Source organism: Meles meles, chromosome 1 (assembly GCF_922984935.1).
Source record: "Meles meles chromosome 1, mMelMel3.1 paternal haplotype, whole genome shotgun sequence".
Lineage (NCBI taxonomy): Eukaryota > Metazoa > Chordata > Mammalia > Carnivora > Mustelidae > Meles > Meles meles.
Window position 1 is genome coordinate 196,154,973 of NC_060066.1, and position 26,974 is coordinate 196,181,946.

General features: G+C 47.9%; 1 protein-coding gene across 2 annotated transcripts; it reads left to right on the plus strand.

The window, feature by feature from the left end:
- The first annotated feature begins 1,805 nt into the window (after positions 1 to 1,805).
- Positions 1,806 to 26,877, plus strand: PTAFR (platelet activating factor receptor). 2 transcript variants are annotated; one of them, XM_045986562.1, is made up of 3 exons: positions 1,806 to 1,837; positions 2,432 to 2,509; positions 23,177 to 26,877. In XM_045986562.1, exon 3 carries the CDS (start codon positions 23,216 to 23,218, stop codon positions 24,248 to 24,250), a length of 1,035 nt encoding a protein of 344 aa, XP_045842518.1. In that variant the 5' UTR covers positions 1,806 to 1,837; positions 2,432 to 2,509; positions 23,177 to 23,215; the 3' UTR covers positions 24,251 to 26,877. The 2 variants fall into 2 exon arrangements, with proteins under 2 accessions (XP_045842518.1, XP_045842600.1); XM_045986644.1 differs by lacking the exons at positions 1,806 to 1,837; positions 2,432 to 2,509 and adding an exon at positions 4,415 to 4,478.
- The last annotated feature ends 97 nt before the right edge of the window (positions 26,878 to 26,974 follow it).

A 26,974-nucleotide genomic window follows, 5' to 3' on the forward strand; every position in this document is an offset into this window, starting at 1 on the left:
CCTCCAGGCTTGATTAGGCTCGGATTTAGGTACATTTTGAGTGGAACTGACCAAATTTGCTAACAGAATGGATGTGGGTACGACAGAAAGGAGGAGTAAAAAGTTGATAATCTCTGCCTACCTTCCCTGTTTGCTGATCATCTCAAAAGAGGTACTGAAACACCCCTACTACAAGAACATGCGTAAAGGCCGATTGGAAAACAGGCTGAACCCAGTAGTCCTGGGTTTGAGACAAGTGTCCTTGGCGTCTGTGGTCAAATGGGGACTGGTGGAAGGTGGAGCCCCCCACCCCCCACCCCAGGCTGACGTCTCTCACGGAATGTGGTGGCTGGAGGATAGCTGAGAAGTTGAAGCCAATTTGGGGAAAAAGGATCCGAGCTGGGGAACAGAACTAGGCCCTTGGCTTTTCAGTTTGAAGGTTAAATGCAATGACCTTGTTCTCTTGTGGCTCAGGGCACTGAGGACAAGATGTCTCAGCTGGGGAGGGATGACCAAAATGGGCCTCTTCTCAGTCCCTCACAGGAGGTCTGGTCCACAGGCTGGGATGTGAGGAAAGTGTGCGTGGTGGGTGAGCGTAGAAAAGTGTGAGTGAACGGGCAGGAGGAAGGAGGGGACTGGTGGGTATGAGTAAGGGGTGACAGCTTTGGGCACTTGAGTGTGTGAGTGTACGTGTGAGTGGAGAGATGTGATTGTGAGTGGGTGTGTTTGCACGATAGTGTGCATTGAGTGTATGTGACTGTGCAAGCATTAGACGTGTAAAAGGTTTGAGCTTTTCTGCCTGGGTGTGATGGGGGTGGAGCTGGGGCGGGGACAGAATATTGGCTCTAGTCCTTCAGGGTTCGGGTAACTGTTAAAAGTGATTTGGGGGCGCCTGGGTGGGTCGGTCAGTTTGGTGGACACCTAACTCTTGCTCTCAGCTCAGGTCTTGATCTCAGCGTTGTGAGTTCAAGCCCCGTATAGGGGTTTGAAAACTTAAAAAAAAAAAGTGATTTGCCTTTTGAGATGCATTTTTGTCAGTAGTGGGACCCCATTCAGCAGGAGGGGGCTAGCCCAGACATGCAGGGCAGAGCCGAGGCTGGACCCTGAACAGGGAGGGGGGGTGTCAGGACTCTCTACCCTTGACTCAGCTTTGTACCTGCCTCACTCACACTGGGACCTGCTAGACCCCTTCCCTCTCTGTGTAGAAGGGAGGGGGACTGGCTGACACGTGAACCCCTCGCTTTCGGAGGCAGTGTTTCCTACAGTGCTTGGTGCCTGGTGGTGCTTAATCAATGTTTACTCGCTGAATGAAAGAGTCAGTCCATGGACTGGAAGCTGAGGCAGGGGGCTCTGGCCCCTCCAGTACTGAGGCACACACACCAAGCCTCCCGACAACTCTCTCCCACTCGCACTCCCTCACATTCACGAACTCACCTGCCTTCACCCACTCCATTGCCCCCCCCATCCCCCCTCACTCACTCCTGGGGCCTCATAGGACGCCACGCTCCTGCCTGGGGTCTTCTGATGCCTGGTGTCCCCCACAGAGCCCCACAGGCTCCCTAGGCTCCTTGCCTCTGGGTGACCAGGGATGTCCGGCCCAATCACCCGCACACCACGGCATCTCTTCTGAGCTCCTCCCTTCTCATCCTTTTCTTTTTTTTCTTCTTCCTCTTCTTCTTTTTTTTTTTTTTTTAATTTTATTTATTTATTTGAGAGAAAGAGAGAGAGCACAAGTTGGGAGAGGCAGAGGGAGAAGCAGGCTGCCCTCAGAGCAGGGAGCCTGATGCGGCGCTGGATCCCAGGACCCTGGATCATGACCTGGCCTGAAGGCAGACACTTAACTGACCAAGCCACCCAGGTGCCCCCTCTTCTCATCCTTTTTACATTCTCGCTGTTTCTCCCTCCCCGCCCTTTCTCCCTTTCTTTCATTTTTTTCTCTCATGCCCATACACTGGCACACACACCAGGCACACACTCACGGCCTCATTGCGTTCGCTTCTAATTTCCTTGGTTTCTGGCCTCCGGTCTCCTCATTCCTCTCATGCTCTCTGTCTGTGTTTACATCTGTCTTTCTCCATGTGCCCTTTCTCCCCCATCTCTTTCATCCCCCACTGCCTTCCTGGCTGTCCCCCTCTCTCCCTCTCTTGATTTCTTATCTCTCTTCTCTTTTCCTTGCTCTCGTGCTCAGTCCCTCTCTCTCTCTCTCTCTCTCTCTCTCTCGACTGTCTGCTCTGAATTTCTGCTTTCTCTCTTGCATCCCAGCTCCCTAACCCACCCACTGCCCAGCTGGCCCCTGGCTCTGGGGGAACCCTCTGACCAGTGGTCAGGGCCCGGCCACCTAGCTTGGAGGTTCTTGGTGCCACCCGCTGGAGGAGCCCCAGGGTCACGGCATTTCCTCCCTGGGGTGACTTGGCAGTGGTATGCTCTGTTTCCTCATTTCTGCAATTTCCAGATAGCTCCGAGGCTGGGTCTGCAGACAGACGGAGACCGAGATCCTGCTGCTGCGGCCGCTCAGCCTTCCCTGATTCAGGTAAGGGGGGGTCCCAGCGCTGGCTAGGGGAGGAGAAGACATGTGACAATGTCTTCAGGAGATCAAGCTGCGCCCCTCACCTGCGCCTGAGCAAAGGGATGGCTCTGTTCTGAAGGGACTATTCTGGCATCTTCCTCAGGTCCTGGGCCTTGTGTTTAGAAAGGATTCCTCGTGACCAAACTTGCCAGGAGACGCAGCTCCCCACTTTGGTTGTCTGAGGCCAGGGCCATGTTGAAAGTGACCCCAGAGACCTCATGGGGTGCTGACGGTGGTGATGGGTGAGCGGAGGGTGGGCTACCTAGGACTCAGGAGCTGAACGCCATCTGCTTGACTAGCTACATGTGGTCTCTCAGCCCAGTCATGCTCCTTCTGCGGCTCAGTCTCCCACATTGTCGATGGGGTTAAGACGTTCAGGGTCTGGTACGGGGCGGGGTCCTGAGGAGCTCATGAGATGCCAGGTGTTCCTGAGGGGTGATGAAAATAACCAGGTTATCGGTACCAAGGGCCTGGTCTGCAGCAGGTTTCCTCCAACATGTCCCAGCAGGGGAGGGACAGGACACAGGGTGGTCTCTCCTTGTCCCTGGCTGTCAGGAGGTTCAGGTGTGGGCCAGGTGAACCATGGTCGCTATCCAGACACTTGCTCCCCTGTGGAGAGTGAGGCAGCCAGCAGTCTCTCTGTAAGCATCCAGGCAGCTCTGACTTAGTTCTGAGCAGGCAGCTGTGTCGAGGTACTTGGAGCGTGTATGCGTGTGTTCATGCATGTGTGTGTGTGTAGGTGCTGGGGAAACAAAAGTTCCACCTTTAGGTACTGACAATGCAGCTAAAGGAAGAAGTCTGCTGTGGACCTGAGGAAATGACCCTTGGCCTGAGGTGGGCCCCTTGGGATTGGCCCCTTGGGATTGGCCGGATTTTGATTTTAGCTCTTGTGTAGGGCTGGGACCTTGGCAACTCAGGAGCCCCGCTTTCCTCTTTGGTAGCTGACGGTTCAAAGTCCTGGCCTTTGGGTGTGTAGGGGGATGGTGAAGTAAGAGGCCGGGTGGGAAAATGCTTTGTCAGTCGTCAGAAGCTGCACGAAGTGAACCAATGTGTTAGTACTGAGGTCGACACCGTAACCCTCACTGCAGGTGCCTTAGGGACGAGGAATTTGTGTGGTTCACTGTTTTATCCTTACCCTTAGCACAGTGTTTGGTGAGCAGTCTAATCTTAGACTATAAATTGAGCAGACAGATGATAAAGGAATATGTTGTACTTAAATGAGAATGGACAGCAAGCCAGAGGCCCAGCATCTGGTCTCAGTTCTGCCCCCAATCTTGTCACCATGGGCAAATCTTTTCTCTTCTTTGGGCCTCAGTTTCTCCCTCTGCTCAAGGAAGGTTTGGGCAAGGGATTATGGTCCATGGCGCTAAGGACAAAATCAGCCTCCAGGTTTGAGTTCCTGCATCTGATTGGGATCCAGGTGGGGGGTGTGATGAGAGGCTGGGGTCCTGTCTCATTGTCCTTTTACAGGCCTGTCCTTTTACAGTCCTCCACAGGCCTGTGAACAAGGCCTCGTGGAGGAAAGGGGGTGCTTCTCTCTGTCAGCGGCAATGCTCTTTCCCCCACCCGCATGAGTTTGGCCCGGGAGGGGGGCACCAGCTGGGCTGCAGTGTGGGAGCTCGCTCTGACTGGTCCGGAGGGAGTGTGTCTGGGTTGGGCTCCCTGGAAGGGCCAATGCTGGGGCCCCACCCAGCACGGCCACCTCCCTGTCCAGCCCCTCAGGGGGTTCCTTGGCAGCAGTGTGGGTGGGGAGAGAAGCCGACGCTGTGTCTTTGCGTGAGCATGTGCGTGTGTGTCCGTGGCCCTGTGGGCGGTTCTGAGGCGTTAGCCCCGGCCGTAGTCACATGGGCCTGGAACATGACCAACGTGCAGAAGGGTCTGGTACAGCCCAGCAGTTCCCAGAAGCAGAATCAACAACCAAACCAGCTGCGAGGTGGGTATACCTTTCTGCCCTCATGTCTTCAGCCAAGGAGGATCCAAAGGCAGAGTGTGTGTGTGTGTGTGAGAGAGAGAGAGAGAGAGAGAGAGAGAGAGAGGGAGGGAGAGAGAATAGGAGGGGGGAGGACCACTGCTCAGCAGTCCCCCCCACTTAATTCTGTAGGAGGGGGACCCTGAGGGCGGATGGCAGCATGTCAAACACCTGTGCAGGCCCCTTTATAGTTCGTAAAGTCCGTTTCAGTTTACCAAGGGCTTTACTGTTAGCAAACCCTTTATCACTCCTACCCATCTTATTTTTTTTTTTTTTTTACAACAAGGCCTGAATGCTTGGAGTTGCCCTCCCCACAGCCTCTGCAGCGATTCTGTCCCCCCTCCCCACGTCCCCCTCCTGCCTGGCCCCGTGGATTTGTCAGATACAGATCACAAGGCTCAGAGCTGGGAAGAGACTCACTCCCTCAAGGTGGTGGGGGCCATGGCAGAGACCAGAGAACAGATCCTCCTATCCCAAGTCCTGTGGTTTCTCTTCAGCTCCCTCTGGCAGTGGCTGGTTTGGTGCACAGCTGTTTGGTTCACTCATTCATTCATTCAACAAACATTTTCTGAGGGGAGGGGAGGAGCCCACAGTTACTGAGCAATGATTACTTGCATAAACTCCTTCATTCTGCTCTTACGACTACCTGGTGAGGAAGGTTTCCGGATGCCGTTTTGCAAATGAGGAAAGGGAGATGCTGAGAGCCGAAGAGCAGCGAGGGAAGAACAGAGCCCCATGTAGATCCTGGTCTGGGGGACCCCAAGGCCCAGGCCCTGTACCCTGTTTTTTCTTGGGGCGGGCCCCGGCTACCCACGAGGGTACCAGCAGGATGCAGGAGTTCCCCAGGCTGGTCCTTTGGTGTGATTCCTGATGTAATGGAGGGGTAAGCCCAGTACTAGGAAGCCCATAGGAGGAAGTATCTGTCCACTCTCTCCTTCCTGCCCTGGCCTAGTTCCCAGAAGCAAGGAGGAGGGAGGGGGAGGGGACTCACAGATACCATCTGGGTATTTGGGAACCACGAGGAAAGACCCAGGCCAGGTTCAGGGTCTCCAGACTCCACAGTGATGTCCTAGACCAGCTGAGCAGAGACCAAGTCTCACCAAGGCCATATATATATCACTGGGGTCAGGGAAGGGCCCTCTGTGAGAAGGGAGGTTGGGAAAATCTGATACCCAGGCCATTCCCACCTCAAGGGCCCTAGACCTTGTCCCTGACCTCTCCTAGACAAGGAATTCCATTTATCTACCCAGAAATGTGCCTGACATGGTGCCTGACATGACTTGGTCCTTGTACTCAAAACTGTGGGATGCCCAGAATTCCCCAGAGGACAAGATACTTGCTCCCTCAATTTCCCCCTTAAATTCCTTTGCTTCTTGGAGAAATGGTAGTGAAAGCACTCCATGAGGGGAGTCTTCGAAGAGTATGGCCAGGCCCAGGCCCCCAAAGCCAAGCAACAGGGGCGGTCAGAATAGGAGTAACTCATTGACGGGGCATCTTCTCTATGCTGAGCACTTTAAATGTTTACCTGCCTTCAGCCTCTGGCTATCCTGTGAGGTCAGTGTTGATATTATTCTCATTTTGTACATGAGGAAAGTAGGACTCACAGAAGAGAAATGATTAAATTGTTGTGTTTGAGAGGACTCAGGAAATCTAAGGGCTGGGAGTGACTGAGGCTGGTGTGTGAGGGTTTGGAAGTGAAGGATGAAGGACAATGTGACTCTGGGTGTGTGTGTGTGTTTATTAGTAAATATGCATTTCTTTCTTTCTTTCTTTTTTTTTGAGACAGAGAAAGAGAGAGCACATTCACGTGAGTGGTGGAGAGGGACAGAGAGGGAAGGGCGAGAGAATTCCAAGCAGGCTCCGTGCCCAGCATTGAGCCCAACACAGGGCTCGATCTCATGACCCTGAGAGCATGACTTGAGCTGCAATCGAGAGCTGGATGCTTAACAGACTGAACCACCCAGACGCCCCTATTAGTAAATATTCCTTGAGGGTTTGCTGTGGAGGAGGCCCTGTGGTCCATACTAGTGAAATGCCAGAAGTCTTGAACCCAGGGAATTCCCAACCCAGGAAAAAGAAAACAACGGCCGTTATAATGCAGTGCGATGGATTGTGTTAGGGAAACCACAGGTGGCCCCTCTAACTCTCTGGGGGGAGAAGTCAGACTAATGGTAGCCAGCATTCCTTGAGCTTTGATTATGGATGAGGCATTTTCTATCTCATCCTTACAACAATCTTGGGAAGTCTTCTTATCAACTGGTGGCATTTTGCCAACTGTCACTAGCTGCCATAAAAAGATATGACCGGTCCCCGGAATCTTTCAGAGCTAACGATACATCTGGAAGCCGGATGTAGGCGGCTTCGGGCTGGTGTGAGCTCAGTGTGAGCAGTTGCAATGACCGAGGTGCTACTTTTTTTTAAAAGATTTTTTAATTTGTTTATTTGAGAGAGAGAGAATGAGAGAGGAAGAGAGAGAGAGAGAGTACAAGCAGGGGGAGCACCAGGCAGAAGGAGAAGCAGACTTCCTGCTGAGCAGGGAGCCCAATGTGGGACTCGATCCTGGGGCTCCGGGATCATACCCTGAGCTGAAGGCAGTTATGTAACCAACTGAGCCATCTAGGCACCCTCGTGCTGCTATTTTGAGAAACATTTGATTTCCTGTAGATGCTTTTTTAGAGCTGTTGAGTGTGAACACCTTGAATTGTGCTAACCCCTTTACACACATTAGTCATTGAATATTTATAGCACTCTGGGGAGATACATGTGCTTGGAATTTTACCAGCTCCATTCACAAAGGAAGGACCTGAGGCTCAGAGACTGATGTGCTTGGCAATGGTCACAAGCTAGGAGAAGATACAGGCCGAATTCGAACCCAGGTCTGCCTCACCAGAGTCCATGGTCTTTAAACCGCTGTTCTTTTCAAACATTTTGTATCCTTTCTCTCACTGGATGCTCACAAAAGCTCTGTTTGTTTTGTCCCCATTTTAAAGATGAGGCCCAGAGAGAGTCAACAGTTTTACCAAAGTTGCGTAGCAGTCCTGTGATTTTATTTTATTTTATTTTTTATTTTTTTAAGCTTTTATTTATTTATCAGAGATTGAGAGAGAGAGAGCACACAAGCAGGCAGAGGCAGAGAGAGAAGCCTGATGTGGGACGCAATCCCAGGACCCTGGGATCATGACCTGAGCGGAAGGCAGCGGCTTAACTGACTGAGCCACCCAGGTGTCCTGAGCCCTGTGATTTTAAGTTAAGAATATACTTTCAAATCTACCATTGCTGGGGTCCATTAAGAAAAAAAATTTTTTTAAAGATTTTATTTATTTATTTGTCAGAGAGAGAGAGAGCACAAGCAAGGGGAAAGGCAGAGGGAGAGGGAGAAGCAGACTTCCCACAGAGCTGGGAGCTCAGCTTGGGTCTCAATCGCAGGACTTGGAGATCATGACCTGGCTGAAGGCAGACACTTAACCACCTGAGCCACCCAGGAGCCCCACCTTTTAAAAATAGTGTATTTGTTTATTTGAGAGAGAGCACGAGAGAGTGAAAGAGAGAGAGAGAGAGCACAAGCAGGATGAGCAACAGGCAGAGGGAGAGGGAGAGGCAGGCTCCCTGCTGAGCAGAGAGCCCAATGCAGGACTCAATCTCAGGACCCTGGGATCATGACCTGAGCCGAAGGCAGACGCTTCACCACTGAGCCACCCAGGCATCCCAAGAAAAAAAAAATTTAACTGTGGTAAAAACACATGACTTAAATTTTCCTTCTTAACAATTTTTAAGCAAACATTACGGTGTTGTTAACTTTATGCACATTGTTGTACAGCAGGACTCTAGAATTTTCCATTTTGCCTGACTGAAACTCTATAGCCACTGAACTCCACTGAATTCCATTTCTCCTCGCCCCCAGTCCCTGGCAACCACCATTCTACTTTGCGTTTCTTTCACTTTGATGACTTTAGCTACTTCATAGAAATAATGATTTTAGATGATGCTTCATATAACAGTTCAGTATCGGCCTTTTGGTAATTGGCTTATTTGACTTCATAATATCCTCAAGGTTCATCTGTGCTGAAGCACGTGACAGGCTCTCCTTCCTTTTGAAGGCTGCAGAGTGTTCCGTTATACATACACACCACGTGTTGTTTGTCCATCCATGTGCTGATGGACATGTGGTGGCTCCCGCCTCTGGGGATTGTGAATAGTGCTTCTATGACCATGGGTGTGGGAATATTTCTTCAAGATTCTGTTTTTAGTTCTTTTGGAAGTGGACCCAGAAGTAAGATTTCTGGGTCACGTAGTAGTTCTATTTTTAATTTTCTGAGGAAACTGTACTGTTTTCCGTCCCGGCTATATCATTTTACATGCCCACCAACATCCACATCCTTACTAGGACTTGTTTTCTCCTGCTTTTTTGATAGTGGTCATCCCACCCAGTGGGAGCCGCTGTTTCGTTGTGGTGCTCACGTACATTCATTCCCCTGACGATGAGTGGCGTTGCCCACCTTTTCATGTGCTTGTTTGCCATTTGCGTATCTCCTTTGGAGAAATCTGTTGAAGTTCTTTGCTTCTGTTAAAATCATTTATTATTATTTTGCTCTTGTTGTTATTGTGTTGTTAGAGTTCTTTATATATTCTGGATATTAGCCTCTTATCCAGTATATGGTTGGCAAATTTTTTCCCTTATTCTCTAGGCTGCTTTTTCCCTGTTGACTGTTTCCTTTGCTACAGATGTTTTAAAGTTTGCTGTCCCCCCATAGGTCTATTTTTGCTTCTGTTTCTGGCATTCCTGCTGTCATATCTGAGAAATGATTGCTCATTCCAGTGTTAGGAAGCTTTCCTTCTATGTTTCCTTGGGGGAGTTTTACGTTTTCAGATCTTATTTTCTGATCTTTAATCTGTTTTTTAAAATTATATTTATTTATTTGAGAGAGATAATCAAAGAGAGAGAGAGCATGAAGGGAGGGGAGGGTCAGAGGGAGAAGCCGGCTTCCCGCTGAGCAGGGAGTCGGATGTGGGACTCAATCTCGGGATTTCAGGATCATGACCTAAACTGAAGGCAGTCGCTTAACCAAGTGAACCCTCAGGCGCCCCTTTTATCTGTTTTGAGTTGATTTTTGTGTATGGTTTAAGACAAGTGTCCATCTTCTTTTTTTTTTTTTTTTTTTTTTTTTTTTTTGCGTGTGGATCTCCAGTTTTCCCCTCAGCACTTGTTTAGAGAGGCCCTTGTTTTCCCATTGGGTCATCTTGGCACCCTTGCCAAAGATCATTTGACCATATGTGGGCTGTCTGTTCTGTTCCACTGGTCTATATAACTCTCTCTTTATGTCCATACCATGCTGTTTTGTAGTATGTTTTGAAATCACGAAGTATGAGGCCTCCAGCTTTGTTTTTCTTTCTCAAGAGTGTTTCCAGATGAGATTCCAACTGAATTTTAGGATTTTGTTTTCTGCTTCTGTAAAAAATGTCACTGTGATTTTGACAGGACTTTGAATCTGTAGATGGCTTCTGGAAGTATGGACGCCGGAACACTATTAAGTCTTCCAGTCTGTGAATGAGGATGTCTGTCCATTTATCTGTCTCTTCTGTGATTCCTTCCACCAATGCTTTTTCGTTTTCAGTGTACAACTCATTAGCTTCCTTGGTTAAGTTAATTCCCAGTATTTTATCCTTTTTGATGCCATTATAAATGGAACTATAGTCTTAATTTCCTTTTCTCTTGGACCCATTATTTTTCTTTTAAGATTTTATTTATTTATTTGAGAGAGAGAAGGTGTGCGAGCAGGCGGAGGGGAAGAAGAACAAGCAAGCTCCCTGCCGAACATGGATCCCGACTTGGGGCTCCATCCCAGGACCCTGAGATCGTGACCTGAGCCGAAGTCAGATGCTTAACCAACTGGAGCCACCCAGGTGCCCCTCTCTGACCCATTTTTTTTTTAAAGATTTTATTTATTTATTTGACAGAGAGAGATCACAAGTAGGCAGAGAGGCAAGCAGAGAGAGTGAGAGGGAAGCGGGCTCCCTGCCGAGCAGAGAGCCCGATGCGGGACTCGATCCCAGGACCCTGAGATCATGACCTGAACCGAAGGCAGTGGCCTAAACCACTGAGCCACCCAGGCGCCCCTGACCCATTTTTAAATCTTTATTTTACCAGAGAGGAAGCGGAGACTCAGAGTCATGGGGTGAGCTTAGTGTTTGAACCAGAATTTGATTCCAGCTCTAGCACTGCCTGGTAGGAGTGACAAGAATGCAGAGCAGACTCTCCCCTCCCTTTGCCCCATTCCTGTTCTCAGGTCATAGGACAGGTCTGGGAGTGGATAAGTTGGCCCATGAGTGGTTGGCTTCCAGCAGGGGATTTAGCTTATCTTAGGAGATAGGATGGGTCTCGGAGTTCAAAATCCCACCTGCTGCTGCTTAGCTGTGTGACTGTGGACAAGTCTGTTTCCCTCTCTGGTTTCACTTTCTTCTCTGGAAAGATGGGGATGTTGTAAAACTCATCTTGCAAGGCTGACTTGAGGGGGAAATGTATTTGTGGGTGTGTGGTGTGTATATTTACTCCAGCACCCTGAGCATATGTAGGCTGGCTGCGACTCCCCTCCAGTCACGCCCTACACACAGGGCAAGGGGTTTTTGGGTCCACATGTAAATGTCCATGTGGAGCCTAGGTCCCTCCCTCAAACTACTTCTAGCCCGAGCTGTTTTGGTGATTGTACCCCAAGGCTTGCAGCCCTGCAGGGAGCTGTTGGTGCAGGAGATCTGTGTGAACCTGAATGTGAGCCTATAAATATTTAGACATTTGTACTTAAAAAAAAAAAACCCAAACATTTATTTATTTATTTATTTATTTGAGAGAGAGAGAGAGAGAGAGCTCTGGGACAGAAGGAGAGGGAGAAAAGCAGACTCCCCAGTGAGTGCTCAGCCCCTATGGGATGGGGTAAGGGTTGGGGGTTGGACAATCCCATGACCGTGGGATGATGACCTAAGCTAAAACCAAGAGCCAGATGCTCAAACAACTGAGCCACCCTGGTGCCCTGACATTTGTACTTATGACCTCGAATGGCCCCACAAATATTAGGAGCTGGGCTAACTGATAAACCCAGCTTTCCAACCCACAGTCCACACTGGGGAAGTAACCAGCACATACTTCCTTTTGCTCAGATCCAGGTGGTCCTTCCCCTCTGACTTTTCGGCTGAGAATGGGAGACCACGTTCGTGGAGGCATGATGTTCCCAGGCAGTATGGGAATGGTAGGGGGTTGGGACTGAATGCTGTGCAGGGTAGAGATGGGATATCCAGAGGCAGAATTCTTCTGTCTCCATGAATATTTATAGCTCCCTTTGCCTACCCCTTGTTGAGAGCTGGGCCTGGGCTGCTGCCCAGACTTGAGGCATCGCTCTGTACTGCTGCTGACCTCTTTCCCTCCAAATGCTCATTCTTTTCCTGACCCCTTGAAAGATTTGTTGGCATTAGCCTAAGACCCTGTCTGGAGCTGACAGGGAAGTCAGTATGTGGGTTAGAGCCCCTGGGACCGTGGTGACTATAGTCCCTTCCCCTGACTTCATATGGGTGAGCCAATGGGGAGAAGGAGGCTTGGCCATTGTGACTACTTTGCATGCTTATTTTTGGAACCACGGGTAGAACTATAAAACTTTATAGATGAAGAAACTGAGGCCCGGAGAGGTGAAGTCACCTGCCCAAGGTCACATAGCAAGTAAATGGCAGAGCCAGGTATGAACGCAGGTCTTTCTGACTCTAGAAACGGGTTGTTCTCCCCATCCTACTGTGCCTCTCTCAGAGAGACTGGGCATGTTTCCTTCACACCAGTGTCTGCTGAATAGTCTTCAGGGGTCTGGTTATTCATTCATTCATTCATTCATTCATTCGCCAGTGTCAATGTCGGACACTGGAGATATAGAGATGAAAAAGATCTAGTCCCTGCCCTCCAGAAGCTCCAGACTTCTAGAAATGGCCATAGAAATCAATAGTCATAACACATTGTATCAGCTGCTATACTGAAGAATGTACCCAGTACCATGGTCACCCAGAAGAGAAGGCAACTCGTTCTGCCTGGGCAATCAGGGAGCGCATTCTAGAGGAAGCATTCTTTAGATTGGGTCCTAAAAGAAGAGTAGGAATTTGCTAGGTAAAGCAAGAGGCAGGAGACACTCTCAGTAGGTGGGACAGCAGCATGTGCAAAGGCACTGAGGTCTGAGAAGTGGAGTTTTTAGAGAAGCGGCAGGAAGGTCAGTGTGGCTGGAATACAAGGCACGTGGTCCAAGAGGCTGGAGGGAGATGAGTTGCAAAAGGAGCTTGGATATGATCCTGGGCAATGGGGAGCCATAGAAGGTGGTAGATTAGTCGAGTATGCGGCTGGGAACGTGCTGCATCACAGCCCCTCTCCAACTTCAGCATCCCCACGAGTCCCCTGGGAATCTTGTGAAAATACAGATTCTGATGCAACAGGTCTGGGGTAAAGTGTGAGAGTCTGCATTTCTAAGAAACCCAGCTGATGCTGCTGGTCTGAAGGTGACGATCTGAGTAGTGAGGCTGTAGAGAGCTCACTCCCTCTCATGGGGTGGCTGCTCTGGGGAGCGGGCAGCTCCTGGTGCTCTTCTGTCTTGGAGTAGATCAGGCTTCTTCTGTCTTCTCGGGTCAGCCCTCCTGCAGCTGTCACAAAGAGGTCACAACAAGGTCAAAATTATTGGTAGCCAGCCATCTGTTGACTCAACAAATGCTTACCAAGCCCCTGTTCGGGCCACAGGTGTGCTGGAGACAGAGAGAGGAATTGGAAGTGCCCCTTTGTGGCCCATGTCACCACCCTCCCTTGCCTCCAAAACGGGTTGTCTGCTTGTCCTTTGTCCCCTACTGTCTAGTTTCTGTCAGCAGCCAGGGAGTCCGAGCACATTTGTCCCCTGCCTGACACAGTCCAGCGGCTCTCCAGTGCTCCTAAACTAGAATTCCACCTCCTTGTCACGCCTCGGGAGCCCTCTAGGGTCAATTGCCCTCAGATCTCATCCAGTGCTTCCCGTTTCTCACTTCCCTAGGACCGCATGAAGCTTACAGTTCCTTGAACACAACGAGTTTGTTCCTATCTTAGGATACGATGAACTACTCCCGCTGCAGACCTTCCGCACATGAGACACTTGACCTAGAATACTCTTCTTCCACATTTTCTCTTGACTTGTTCCTTTGGGCATTTTGGATTTCAGCCAGGAGAAGATAGGGGTTTTTGCCGGACCCTAAAGCTTATACAGTCTGGGGGACCCTTTTGAAGAAAAGCAACCAAATTGCAAATACACAAGACCTAGGAAAGGGCCTCGAAGCTTACGCTTCATTGACCTCATGGTGAATCTTCCTCTGGTTTTGTTTATAGGTCACCTCCTCCAAGAAGCCTTCCCTGGTCACTCTCTTTAAAGCAGCCCCTCACCTAAGCTTTGTCGTGTCACTACTTTTATTTCTTTTATTGAATTCATCACAGTTTGAAATTACTGTGTTCTTTTATCTCTCTATTTGTTTTGGTCTGTTTTCCCTGACTAGAGTGTAAGCTTCTCAAGAGCGGGAGTCCTGCCTGTTTTATTCCTGTGGTATCCCCAGCAAAGTGCCCAGCCCCCAGTGGGATAGCAGTATCTGTCGGGTGAATGCCCCCCAGGAGCTGCCATCTCTGGCAAGAGGATACAAGGGCAATTTCAATGGTATAAGAAGCTGTAAGCTATGGGAACTCAGAGGAAGAACACTTAACCCGTCTAGGGACAGAGAGCAGGGTGTGAGAAAGGCAGGGAGGATTAGGAAGATCTAGCTGCAGGGAAAGAGGCTGGGAGCAGTCTTAAAGGGATCAGTCAGTAGCCAGACAGAGCAAAGGGAGGGAAGCATGAACAAAGGCATGGAAGTCTGAGCCCCCAGGCCCAGAAGAGACCAGCTGGTTCCATTTTGGTTGACATCAAAGGGTCACATTGATGCAAAGGGACAGCTGGGACGGAGGTTAGGGGAGTGGGAGTTACGTGAAGACCAAGATCTGGGAAGACAGTAGATGTGGGAAGAGCTGGGTGATGGGTACTAGAGGCACCCAGGCCAAGGCTTTGGGCAAACGCACGGATTCTGCCCAAGACCCCCACACTGAATCTAACTCTGTATCTGGAAGGAAGAGGCCTGCACTGGGCTTCCTGTGGGGGCCATGTGGACTGGGGAGGCTCTAGGCCCAGACAGACCTGAGTACATATTTTTACAAGTTGGATTCACAGGGCAGCTGACTCTGAAATGGAAATTAGCATGTAGGCATGCTTTTCCTGGACTGTTTTATTTTATTTTATTTATTTATTTTAAAGATTTTATTTACTTATTTGGCAGACAGCAATCACAATTAGGCAGAGAGGCAGGCAGAGAGAGAGGAGGAAGGAGGCTCCCCACTGAGCAGGGAGCCCGATGTGGGGCTAGATCCCAGGGTCCTGGGATCATGACCTGAGCCGAAGGCAGAGGCTTAACCCACTGAGCCACCCAGGTGCCCCATAAATGGTATTTATCTTGACCACTGAGGTTTTCAGTGTTCCCTTACATTTTGCTCTTACGTGAGCTCCTCTGCAAACCTTACCCCAGCCCTGGTCCTGGTGGGAAGGCTTTCTCAACAGGCCTGGACAGGCATGGCACAGGGGACAGGGCCCAAGCAAATATCCTGGGTTGGATCCTCTGGCTGTAGAAAGACTCTTTCCAGTGGAGAGTTTCCCGCACCCCACTAAGCTGGAGCCTGACCCCAAGAGGAAGGGACTTACTTAGGGGTAACGTTGGGTGGTGAGGATGGGAAAGGGTATGACTTCCTCAAACACCCAGAGTGAACACCACACCCTGCCCAGCCGTGGCCTGCCTCCCTGCCTTTCTGAGGTCCCAGGGAGAGGATCCCCCAAGGCTTGAAGGTCTAAGATGAGAAAGAAACAAGGCCAGTCCCAGAGAAATGGGCGCTTTGGGCTCAAAGGAAAGATGAGGGGGCTGAGATTACACAGCCATGATTTTATTTATTTATGTTGAATTTAAGTTTTCAGTTTTAATTCCAGTATAGTTAGAATCCAGTGTTATATCAGCGTCCGGTGTACAATATAGTGATTCAACAACTCTACTTTATTCAGTGTTCATCATGGTAAGTGCACTCTTAATCCCCATCACCTGTTTCAACCATTCCCCACGACCCCCCCTCTGGTAATCACCAGCTCGCTCTAGAGCTGAGAGTCTTTTTTGGTTTGTCTCTCTCTCTCTCTTTCTCTTTTTCTTTCCTCTCGTGGAGCAGAGACTTTAAAATCTTCTGGTCTCAGCACCTCTTTAAAAATTATTGAGGACCCCAGAGAGCTTTTGTTTACATGGGATATATCTATCAGCATTTTCTTTTTTTAAAAGATTTTATTTATTTATTTGAGAGAGAGAGAAACAGAGATAGCAACAGAGATAGCGAGAGAGAGCATGAACCAGGAAGAGAGGGAGAAGCAGGGCTGGATCGCAGGACCCTGGGTTCGTGCCGGAGCCGAAGGCAGACACTTAACCCACCAGCCACCCAGGTGCCCCCCATCGATATTTTTCATATTCAAAATTAAAACTAAGACTTTTGAAACATTTTTTAAAATACAAAACCCAGGGGCACCTGGGTGGCTCAGTGGGTTAAGCCTCTGCCTTCAGCTCAGGTCATGATCTTAGGGTCCTGGGATGGAGACCCTCATCGGGCTCCCTGCTCAGTGGGGAGCCTCCTTCCTCCTCTCTCTCTGCCTGCCTCTCTGCCTACTTGTGATCTCTCTCTGTGTGTCAAATAAATAAATAAAATCTTTAAAAAAAATACAAAACCCAGTGATAAGCTCATTCCATGTTAACACAAACAACATTGTTAGCAAAAAATTAGCTAATAATTTCAAAACATAAATAATTTAGAGTGGCCTTGACTTACATTTGGTTGCAAATCTGTCTAATGATGGGTTTAATACAAGACAGCTAGATTCTCATATCTGCTTCTGCAATCCATCTATCCTGGTATGTTGTTTGGTTGGAGTACATGAAGATATGCCCCTACACAGATACGTAATTACAGTGGAAGGGATATTTTTTTTTAAAGATTTTATTTATTTATTTGATAGAGATCACAAGTAGACAGAGAGGCAGGCAGGCAGAGAGAGAGAGAGAGGGAAGCAGGCTCCCCGCCGAGCAGAGAGCCCAATGCGGGACTCGATCCCAGGACCCTGAGATCATGACCTGAGCCGAAGGCAGCGGCTTAACCCACTGAGCCACCCAGGCGCCCTGGAAGGGATATTTTAATTTCTTTTTCAGATATTGGTGATGTTCTTCTTTGATACTACATCAAAGCTCCACAGTGGTATATCTAAAAAAGTCAGTTGCAATGTGGAACCTTAGCCATACTAGAGAACCTTCTGTAATCTGGTGTGCAGCCATGTTTTGATCTGTCTTGCCCTTTGATTATTTTATCCATGCATAATTTTGAAACTGACCTTCCTCATTTGGAAAATACCGGTTCACTAAGTTAAGCAGAATTTCCAAACACGGACCTTTCACTAAAGGATTTTTTTTCATTAGTATCGCCACCAATCTCATTCGAAAATTCTTTAAGGATTGGGAAGCTGTCAAACTCATACAGGTAGATACAGCTTTTCCTAAGATACTAATTTTCTCCGAAGTTTGAATTTTATCATTGACGACAAATATGTTGTTTGTTTTCCTTGAGGCGACGGGTATCCTTTATTTGTATCTGAGCAAACATGACACCCAAATTTGGAAAACCATAGCTGGCCAGTCATTTTTTTTCAAGCGATAGTGATGATCTGCAAAAAAGTTCAGCTTTCAACTCAGTTGCTCAAGGGCTTTTCCTGGAAACAACCACTGACTTCAGTGTGCAGAAGCATTTCCCATTTTGACACCCAGAATATTAAAAAGATGTGCACTCAAGATTTAATAAAATTAATAATTCCCGGGGCACCTGGGTGGCTCAGTGGGTTAAAGCCTCTGCCTTCAGCTCAGGTCATGATCCCAGGGTCCTGGGATTGAGCCCTGCATTGGGCTCTCTGCTCAGCAGGGAGCCTGTTTCCCCCTCGCTCTCTTCCTGCCTCTCTGCCTACTTGTGGTCTCTGTCTGTCAAATAAAAAATAAATAAAATCTTTTAAAAAAATTAATAATTCCCTTGCTTTATCAAGGAAATTGAAATTTTTTCCCACTGAGTAGTGCCTGGCTGTGAAAAATACAGCTTATTCCCATTTGGTGCCACTGCCTTGATTTGTGCTAAGGAGCCAGTGGTTTTCTTCACCCCGTACCATCAGCGCAAATGTCAACACAGTGAAAAGGGGGAAATAACATCTTAGTATTATTGTGCCAATAGTTTTTTTAAAAAAAGTTTTATTTATTTATTCGACAGAGAGAGACGCAGTGAGAGGAGGAACACAAGCAGGGGGAGTGGGAGAGAGAGAAGCAGGCTTCCTGCTCACCAGGGAGCCCAATGTGGGGTTTGACCCCAGGACTTTGAGATCATGACCTGAGCTGAAGGCAGATGCTTAACCCATTGAGCCACCCAGGTGTCCCTATGACAATACTTTTGACCTCATGGATTCTCTGAAAGTTCTCAGAGATATTCCTTTCTCCTCCCTCATTTCTGTGGACCACCCTTTGAGAAGTATCATCCTAGAGCCTTGGGATCAGACGGGAAGACCACGTTTAGGAACAGAAAAGATCCCAGCTGAGTACAAGTTAGCAATTTCACTGCTGCGGAAGCAGCATAAAACGATGTAATTCACAATCTGACTTGAAGCTGAGTTTTTTGTTCTGAAAGGAGTCACAATTATTTATAAGAATAATGAAACCTACATTTATCTAATTTAGCATACACCACATTAAATGGGGCAAAGCACAAAAATGTTCTCAGTCATCAAAATTCCAGTTAGAGCCAGCTGGTTCTTTTTTCTTTTTCTTTTTAATTGAAGTATAATTGATATACAATATTCTATTTGTTTTGTACAACATAGTGATTTGACAACTGTGTTACGCTGTGCTTACCACAGGTGTAGCTACCATCGGTCACCCTACAACGCCATTCTAGTCCCATGGGCTATATTCCCTATGCTGCGCCTTTCATCCCTGTGACTCGTTCATTGCATGAGTGGAAGCCTGTACCCCCCCCTTCACCCATTTTGCCCATCCCCCCACCTCCTGCCCCTCTGGCAACCATGGCTCGTTCCCTTTATTTATGGGTCTGTTTCTGCTTTTAGAGCCAGCTGGTTCTTTAAACTCACCTGTAAGAATCTAGAGGCTTCTTCCAGTGTTTCCACTGCTCCAGAGCTCCGAGAGAAATCGCATAAGCAATGAGGGCTCTCACCCACTCCATTACTGGTTCATGGTGCTGGGAAGAGTGCTGAATAGAGAGACAAGACCCTTGTTCTCCTGGGGCTCACAGTCACATGGGAGACTGTTACGAACCACACAAACACGAATAGGATCACAACTGGGCTAGGGTTTACAGAGAAGTACAGGGAGCTTTGAGGTGGGACCGGACCTGGCCTGGTGAGGGCCTCTGGGAAGAACTAACATTCAGGTAAGGTTTGAAGCACGTGCTAGAATGGCCGGGTAGAAATGGGGTGTGGTTAGGAAAGAGGGTTCAAAGCGTAGGCATGGGTGTAAGCTTGCAGGCAGAGGTAGGAAAGGTCTGAGCATGTTTGAAGACCCACCTGGGAGCTCCATTTGGACTGGACCCTGGTGGGAAGATAGCAGGAGATGAGGACAGAATGGCAGTAGAGGTTAGGGCCAGGGCCTCCAACGCGGTCCCTTTCTCAGTTTCTACACCCTACTCTGCTCCTTCCTGCCTCCGTCTTGGACCCATGCAAATGCCTTTGCCTGGAACATTCTTCCTCTCTCAGGTCTCCAAGGAAATGTCGCCGGTTTTTAAGTATATATTTTTTGTGTTCTCCAGATCAGCACCCCCTTTTCTTTGTCCAGCAACTCTTGTTTGCTTACATTGCTTTTGTCCTTCTGCCCCGTGAGACGGTCAGTTCCCCGAGCGCTGGCCAGTGAGGTTCTGTTCGCCCTGTAGCCCGTGTGGGCCGGCCATGCCCACATCTCAGAAATGTTTGCTGGCGGAATGTGTGAAGGCACAAACACACGCAGAGCTGGGTTTGAGATCCTGGCTCCATCCTTTAACAACTGTGTGACCTTGAACAATCACCAAACACCTGATATTCTTTCCTATTCTGTAAAATGGGGTTTTACTTCCTATCTCAGAGGGCTTTCGTGAGACCAAAATGAGGCAGTGCTCAGGGAAGCACCTGGGTCGGAAGGAGTGTCTTAGTCCTAATTCTGTTCTCTTTCCACTGTTCGGGATGTATGATGAGCCTCAGGCCTTGCTTAACCCCATCTGGGTCTCCTGCCCTTCCATTCCCCCCATCCCCGCCAGCTGCAACACAAAATTCAGAGCAGCTTCTAGCTTCTTGTGCTGGCAACAGGGTGGGAGGAACAAGAGAGGAGGGAGCCACTGGTTTTGATGGAAAGTGAGTGGTGGTGAGGATGCTGTTGAAACAGACCAGACTGTGGGTAGTGGGATTAGGGTTAGTTTCATCTTCATATATATATATATAAAAGAAGATGTGTATGTATATATATATAGAGAGAGAGAGAGAGCGAGAGCGTGTGCACATGAGCGGGGGGGGGGGCAGAGGGAGAGGGAAAATCTTTTTTTTAATTAATTAATTAATTTTTGAGAGAGAGAGCATGTGCACATGAGCGGGGGAGGGGCAGAGGGAGAGAGAGAATCCCAAGCAGACTCCACACCCAGTGCACAGCGTGACTCAGGGCTTGATCTCATGACCCTGAGATCATGACCTGAGCCGAAATCAAGTTGGACGCTTAACCTGCTGAGCCACCCAGGTGCCCCTTTACTATACTTTTGAAAAGGCTTTTTGTTTTGAAATAACTGTAGGCTTTCAGAAAAGCTGCAAAATAGTACAAAGAGTGCATGTGTGCCCTTTGCTCTGTATTCCCTCATGTTAACAATTTACAAAACCGTAATACAATGATCAAAACCAGGAAATGAACATTGATATTATTTTAATTATAGACCTTATTTGAACTTTACCAGTTTTTCCGCTAATGGTCTTTTTTTGTTCTTGGGTACAATCCAGGATCCCACACTGTATTTAGCTGTCATACATTTCCTTAATATCCTCTGATCTATGGCAGTTCCTTATTGCTCATGACCTTGACATTTTTGATCAGTCATTTTGTATAATGTCTCACAGTTTGGGTCTGTCTGATATTTTCTTTCTTTTTTTTTTTAAGATTTTATTTATTTGTTTGACAGACAGATCACAAGTAGACAGAGAGGCAGGCAGAGAGAGGAAGGGAAGCAGACTCCCTGCTGAGCAGAGAGTCCGATGTGGGGCTCCATCCCAGGACCCTGGGATCATGACGCAAGCCGAAGGTAGAGGCTTTAACCCACTGAGCCACCCAGGCCCCCCTGTCTGATATTTTCTTGTGACCAAATTGAGATTATGCACTTCTGGCAAGAAAACCTCAGAAACGATGTTATAGCCTTTTCAGTGCATCATATCAAGGGTACCTGAGGTGCATGATGAGTGCATCTTAATCATTTGATTTGATTAGACAATACTACTCAGTTTCTCCACTGTATAATTTTCTTCATCTTTTCCTTTTCTTTTTTTAAAAGATTTTTTTTAAAGATCCTATTTATTTATTTGTCAGAGAGAGAAAGAATGCACAAGCAGGGGGAGCAGCAGGCAGAGGGAGAAGCAGGGGACCTGGGACTCAATCCCAGGTCCCTAGGATCATGACCCAAGCCAAAGGCAGATGCCCAACCAAATGAGCCACCCAGGAGTCCTTAAAAGATTTTTTTAAAAAGATTTTATTTATTATTTGACAGAGACAGACACAGTGAGAGAGGGAACAGAAGCAGGGGGAGTGGGAAGGGAGAAGCTGGCTTCCCGCTAAGCAGGGAGCACGATGCGAGGCTCGATCCCAGGACTCTGGGATCATGACCGGAGCTGAAGCCAGATGCTTAACAACTCAGCCACCCAGGTGTCCCTAAAAGATTTTATTTTTAAGTAATCTCTACACCCAACATGGGGCTCAAACTTACAACCCCGAGATCAAGAGTTGCACGCTCCACCAAATGAGCCAGTCAGGCACCCCTGTATTTTTCTTTTCATTAAATTTTTTCTTTTAATTGCTAAAGCAACAAATGCTTCTAAAAAGTTCAAACAAAGGAAGCATGAAATAGGTAAACTTCCCACCAAACCCATCTCACTTTCCCAAAGGTTACTTATCACTATCTGCTCTTGAAGCTATAGCCTTCTTGATCACTTTCTAGATGTCATATACACATATATAATGAGGTCCCACAAATTTTTAAAATTTTGTTTTACTTAACAGTATTATCCAGGGACAACTTTCCATGTTATACAATCAGATATAACTCATTCTTTCTAAAAAAACAAAAACAAAAACCCAACTCATTCTTTCTAATGACTTGCTACTATTTCACCTTTGGGTCACCTTAATGCAATACTCTGTATTTTCAAGATTTTGTATGAACACATAAATAATAATAAATTTACTTAAAATAATAATAATATATTACATAAATTATATATTATATAAAATAGAATATTTATTTTATATTTTATGTATATAATACATATTAAATATATTTATTAAAGAAAATAAAATATTTTATAAAATAACATAATATTTATTATTTTAAGAATATTCTACTCCCAATGTGGGGCTTGAACCCACTGACCCTGAGATCAAAAGTCACATGCTCTAATGACTAAGCCAGCCAGGCACCCCCATAAATTATTTTTTAAAATTTTTAAAAGATTTTATTTATTTGTCAGAGAGAGAGAGAGAATGAGCAGGGTGAGTGACAGGCAGAGGGAGAAGCAGGCCAAGCAAGGAACCCAATGTGGAACTTCATCCCAGGACCCTGGGATTGTAACCTGAGTTGAAGGCAGACGCTTAACTGACTGAGCCACCCAGGCATCTCCCCATAAATTGTTTTTTAATATACAATATCTACCACCAAATTTACATTTCAAATTTCATCAATAAAAAACATTTGTTAGAAAATTTAACATTAAGTTAAAAATTAAAAATATTTTAGGGGCGCCTGGATGGCTCAGTGGGTTAAGCCTCTGCCTTTCGCTCAGGTCATGATCCCAGCGTCCTGGGATCGAGCCCCGCATCGGGCTCTCTGCTTGGCGGGGGGCCTGCTTCCTCCTCTCTCTCTCTCTCTATGCCTGCCTCTCTCCCTACTTGTGATCTCTATCTGTCAAATAAATAAATAAAATCTTTAAAAAAAATTAAAAATATTTTAATATAAATTTTCATATACTCCATCATCAGGAATAGATTACTTAAAACCTTATGTAAAAATAAGCTGCAGAATGGAAAGATATATTTTAAAATGGAACAAGAGAAAAGAAACTGAATTGCCATTGATTTCATTGAGTCTCAGATGCCATTCATTTTAAAAACACACCATTGTTCTATGTAGAAAAAAATTCTGCCAATTAATTGGATGATACCGCCAATTTTAGAGCTTTCAAAATGTGCAAAAATGAGTCTCGGGATTGATTAAATAAGACAGGCCCTTTTGACCCTTCATTAACTGGAATTCCTGCGTGGTCTTCCAGGCACAGGCAGGATTCTACGACCGGCTGCTCCTTCCAACCATGGCGACGGGGGCAAATAATTCCTCTCGCGTGGACTCTGAGTTCCGATACACCCTCTTCCCGATTGTTTACAGCATCATCTTTGTGCTGGGGGTCATCGCCAACAGCTATGTGCTGTGGGTCTTCGCCTGCCTGTACCCTTCCAAGAAGTTCAACGAGATAAAGATCTTCATGGTAAACCTCACCGTGGCTGACCTGCTCTTCTTGGTCACCCTGCCCCTGTGGATCATCTACTACCACAACCAGGGCAACTGGATTCTCCCCGAATTCCTGTGCAACCTGGCTGGCTGCTTTTTCTTCATCAACACCTACTGCTCCGTGGCCTTCCTGGCTGTCATCACGTACAATCGTTTCCAGGCGGTGACCCGGCCTATCAGGACAGCTCAGGCCACCACCCGCAAGCGTGGTTTCTCCGTGTCCCTGGTCATCTGGGTGGCCATCGTGGCGGCGGCGTCCTACTTCTTCGTCCTGGACTCCACCAACGTGGTGCCCGACAAGACCCGCGCAGGCAACGTCACACGCTGCTTTGAGCATTACGAGAAGGGCAGTGTGCCCGTCCTCATCATCCATGTGTTCCTCGTGTTCAGCTTCTTCCTCGTCTTCCTCCTCATCTTCTTCTGCAACCTGGTCATCATCCGCAGGCTGCTCAGGCAGCCTGCGCAGCTGCAGCAAAACGCGGAGGTCAAGCGCCGAGCTCTGTGGATGGTCTGCACGGTCCTGGCCGTGTTCATCATCTGCTTCGTGCCCCACCACATCGTGCAGCTGCCCTGGACGCTGGCTGAGCTGGGCTTCCAGAACAACAGCTTCCACCAGGCGATCAACGATGCCCACCAGGTCACCCTCTGCCTTCTTAGCACCAACTGTGTCTTGGACCCCATCATCTACTGCTTCCTCACCAAGAAGTTCCGCAAGCACCTCACTGAGAAGTTCTACAGCATGCGCAGCAGCCGGAAGTGCTCCCGGGCCACCTCGGAGACGGGCACGGAAGTGATCATGCCGCTCAACCACCTCCCTGCCCCTTCCCTCAAAAAGTAGTCGCTGACTGTTGGGGCCAGGCCCAGAGCCTTCTCCTCTGTGGACATCGGGGACTGACCTGGGGGATGAAGGGGTCTCTGTTGTGGGTTGGGTACAAGTGGCCCCTTCAGTATGGAGGCTACCTCACCAAGGGGAGGGGAGTGATGTCGGGGCCAGACTGCGGGGAAATCCAGGACTTGAATGTGCCCCCGTCGGCCACCTCGGGGCACGTGTAGCATAACCTTGGCTTGCAACCTCATCCTAAATACCTGAGTCTGAGCTCTCCAGGGAATGGCAGGGCGGGGGGCAGACCTTGGGGGCAGATTCTGAGCCACCCTGTTCACCCTCCCAAGGCAGCAGTCCCGATTCAGTATAGACTGAAGTTTAGGGCAACTAGTACCTTTGCTACTATAAAGGCAGAGAAGGGGGTTTCGGGGAAAGGGATCCTCTCCTTGTTGTCTGGTGGTGTCTCCAGGGAAGACTTTTGAGCTAGGATAGTGCCATCTTGTCTCCATTCAGAGGCACAAGATCTTTGTGACACATGACTCAGTGGAACCTTTTCCCACTCATCCAACAGCCTGTCCTGAATGGTGCCAGAAGAGGTAAGACATTCACGGGTCAAAAGGTAGGAGGGGGAGGTTGTCTCCGAAGGCAAATGTGTCTCTCTCCGCAGGTCTTGCCTCAGGCTTCATTCATCAGCTCTGGGGGAGTAGGAGAGGCATGGTCACATCCATCTGTCTCAGTAGTGGATCCTGATGAATTACCTCCTGCGGGGCAGGTCCCCACTCTGGGCAGAGTGGGCAGAGACCCCTCGAAGCCAGATTGGGGTCATGGGCAGCTCCACACTGCTCAGAGGTTTCCATAAGAAAGCGCACCTAGGCGGGGAAGCACCTGTGTGGGCGGGGCTTCCAGAGTGGGAGGAGCCTGTCAAGTCTCACCTACCACTTAGCTTTCTGGGGCCGGGAGGTGGGCCCGCGGTGCGGGGAGCCCTCCTAATTTAGCTTCCACAAGGTGAGAGGAGCAGTTATAGTCCCAAGGGCCAGCAGGCACTTTGAATTTTGGGTGCAGAAGAGAGGTCTCTCTTCTCTTGAAGACCTCTAGATGTCCCTTTGTCATTTTTGGCAAATATATCCAAATGAGCTTTCCCTCACACCCTGAGCATCTGCAGTGTGAATCTGGTAGCCACAGACCGTCCACGCTCGGAGAAGCCTTCCCTGGTTTCCAGAGTCCCGTAGTTCTTCTGAGACATCGTCCTCCCTTCCAGCCATGTCTCCATAAAGTGAGATCTTGTTTACTATTTTTCCTATCTACTGGGTTGATTTTTGGCAAATGCTTTCCCATGGGCCAGTAACCTGCTTGTTTCTGGGATGGTAGCTGAGGCTGAACTCAGCCAATGGTGACTAGGTGGAGATTGCAGCAGAATCGAGCTTTGGTGTCACACAGACCCAAGTTCAAGTCTTGGCTTTGTCATTTCCTCCCAAGGGACTGTGAGCTGAATTTCCTACCTCATAGGGTTGTTAGGTGCCATGAAGACTAAGGCAGATACCTCTCGGTCATGGTGATTGCTTGTCCCAGATTCTCCCTTTTTCTGAGAATGCATTCCCCTTTATCCTCTGATAGGAGCTGAATGGATGAGATGAGAGGATCTGGCTCTAGTTGGGCCAGTCAGGTTCTCTGTCTCAGGAATAAGCAGCCAGGCTCAGAGGTGCTGTTTTAGGCTCTGTAGGTCACTAACCCGAAAACGTTCAAGTCTGGAGCTGTGACTGTGTGTGCCTGTGTTTACATGTGTGTGTCCATCTCTGTGTATGAGGTGGAGTGGGGGAGGGTAGGTGACCTGCTCAGAGAGAAGATGGAAATGTGCAGAGCCAAGCAGAGACCAGAGGGAGAGCAGAAGCCTGGAGAGTGGAGGGCAGGTGCTTCCGGGGCCTACTGCCCTTTTCTTCCAAGCCAGACCCTCTCAAAGCCCAACATCTGCATTCCTTCCTTTGGGTTGTGTGAGATTCCCTCATCGGGATGCATTCTATTATTTTGCTTAAGCCTATTTGAGTGACTATCTATGACTTGCATCCCATCTCTGAATAAGATGAATGCTTAGATGCTAGAGCACCATGTTTCTTGCATTTTAGTCATTTGTGTACATACCTCCATACACGGTTTTTCAAAATCCATGTGCCATCTGTATGTTTTCTTAATAAATATTTTCTCTAAGTGGAGTCACTTTTTATCTATTTACCCAAATGTCCATTAACTGGTGAATGGATAATGAAGATGTGGTGTGTATATATACAATGGAATATTATTCAGCCATCAAAAAGGATGAAATCTTGCCATTTGCAATGAGGCAGATGGAGCTAGAGGTTATTTTCCTAAGTGAAATAAGTCTGAGAAAGACAAATACCATATAACTTTACTCTTATGCAGAATTTAAGAAACAAAACAGGTGAACATATGGGAAGAGAAAAGAAAAAGAGGGAAACAAACCATAAACGACTCTTAACAACAGAAAACAAACTGAGGGTTGATGCGGGGAGGTGGTTTGGGAGGGCTAGGTTGGTGATTGGATATTAAGACGGAAACATGTAAAGATGAGCACTGGGTGTTATATGTAAGTGATGAAACATGGAATTCTACTCCAGAAACCAATAGTGCACTGTATGTTAACTAAATAGAATTTAAATAAAAAGTTGAAAAAAATAAAACTTTATTTAAAAGGAGGCTTTATAACTAAATTAAAAATGAAAACCA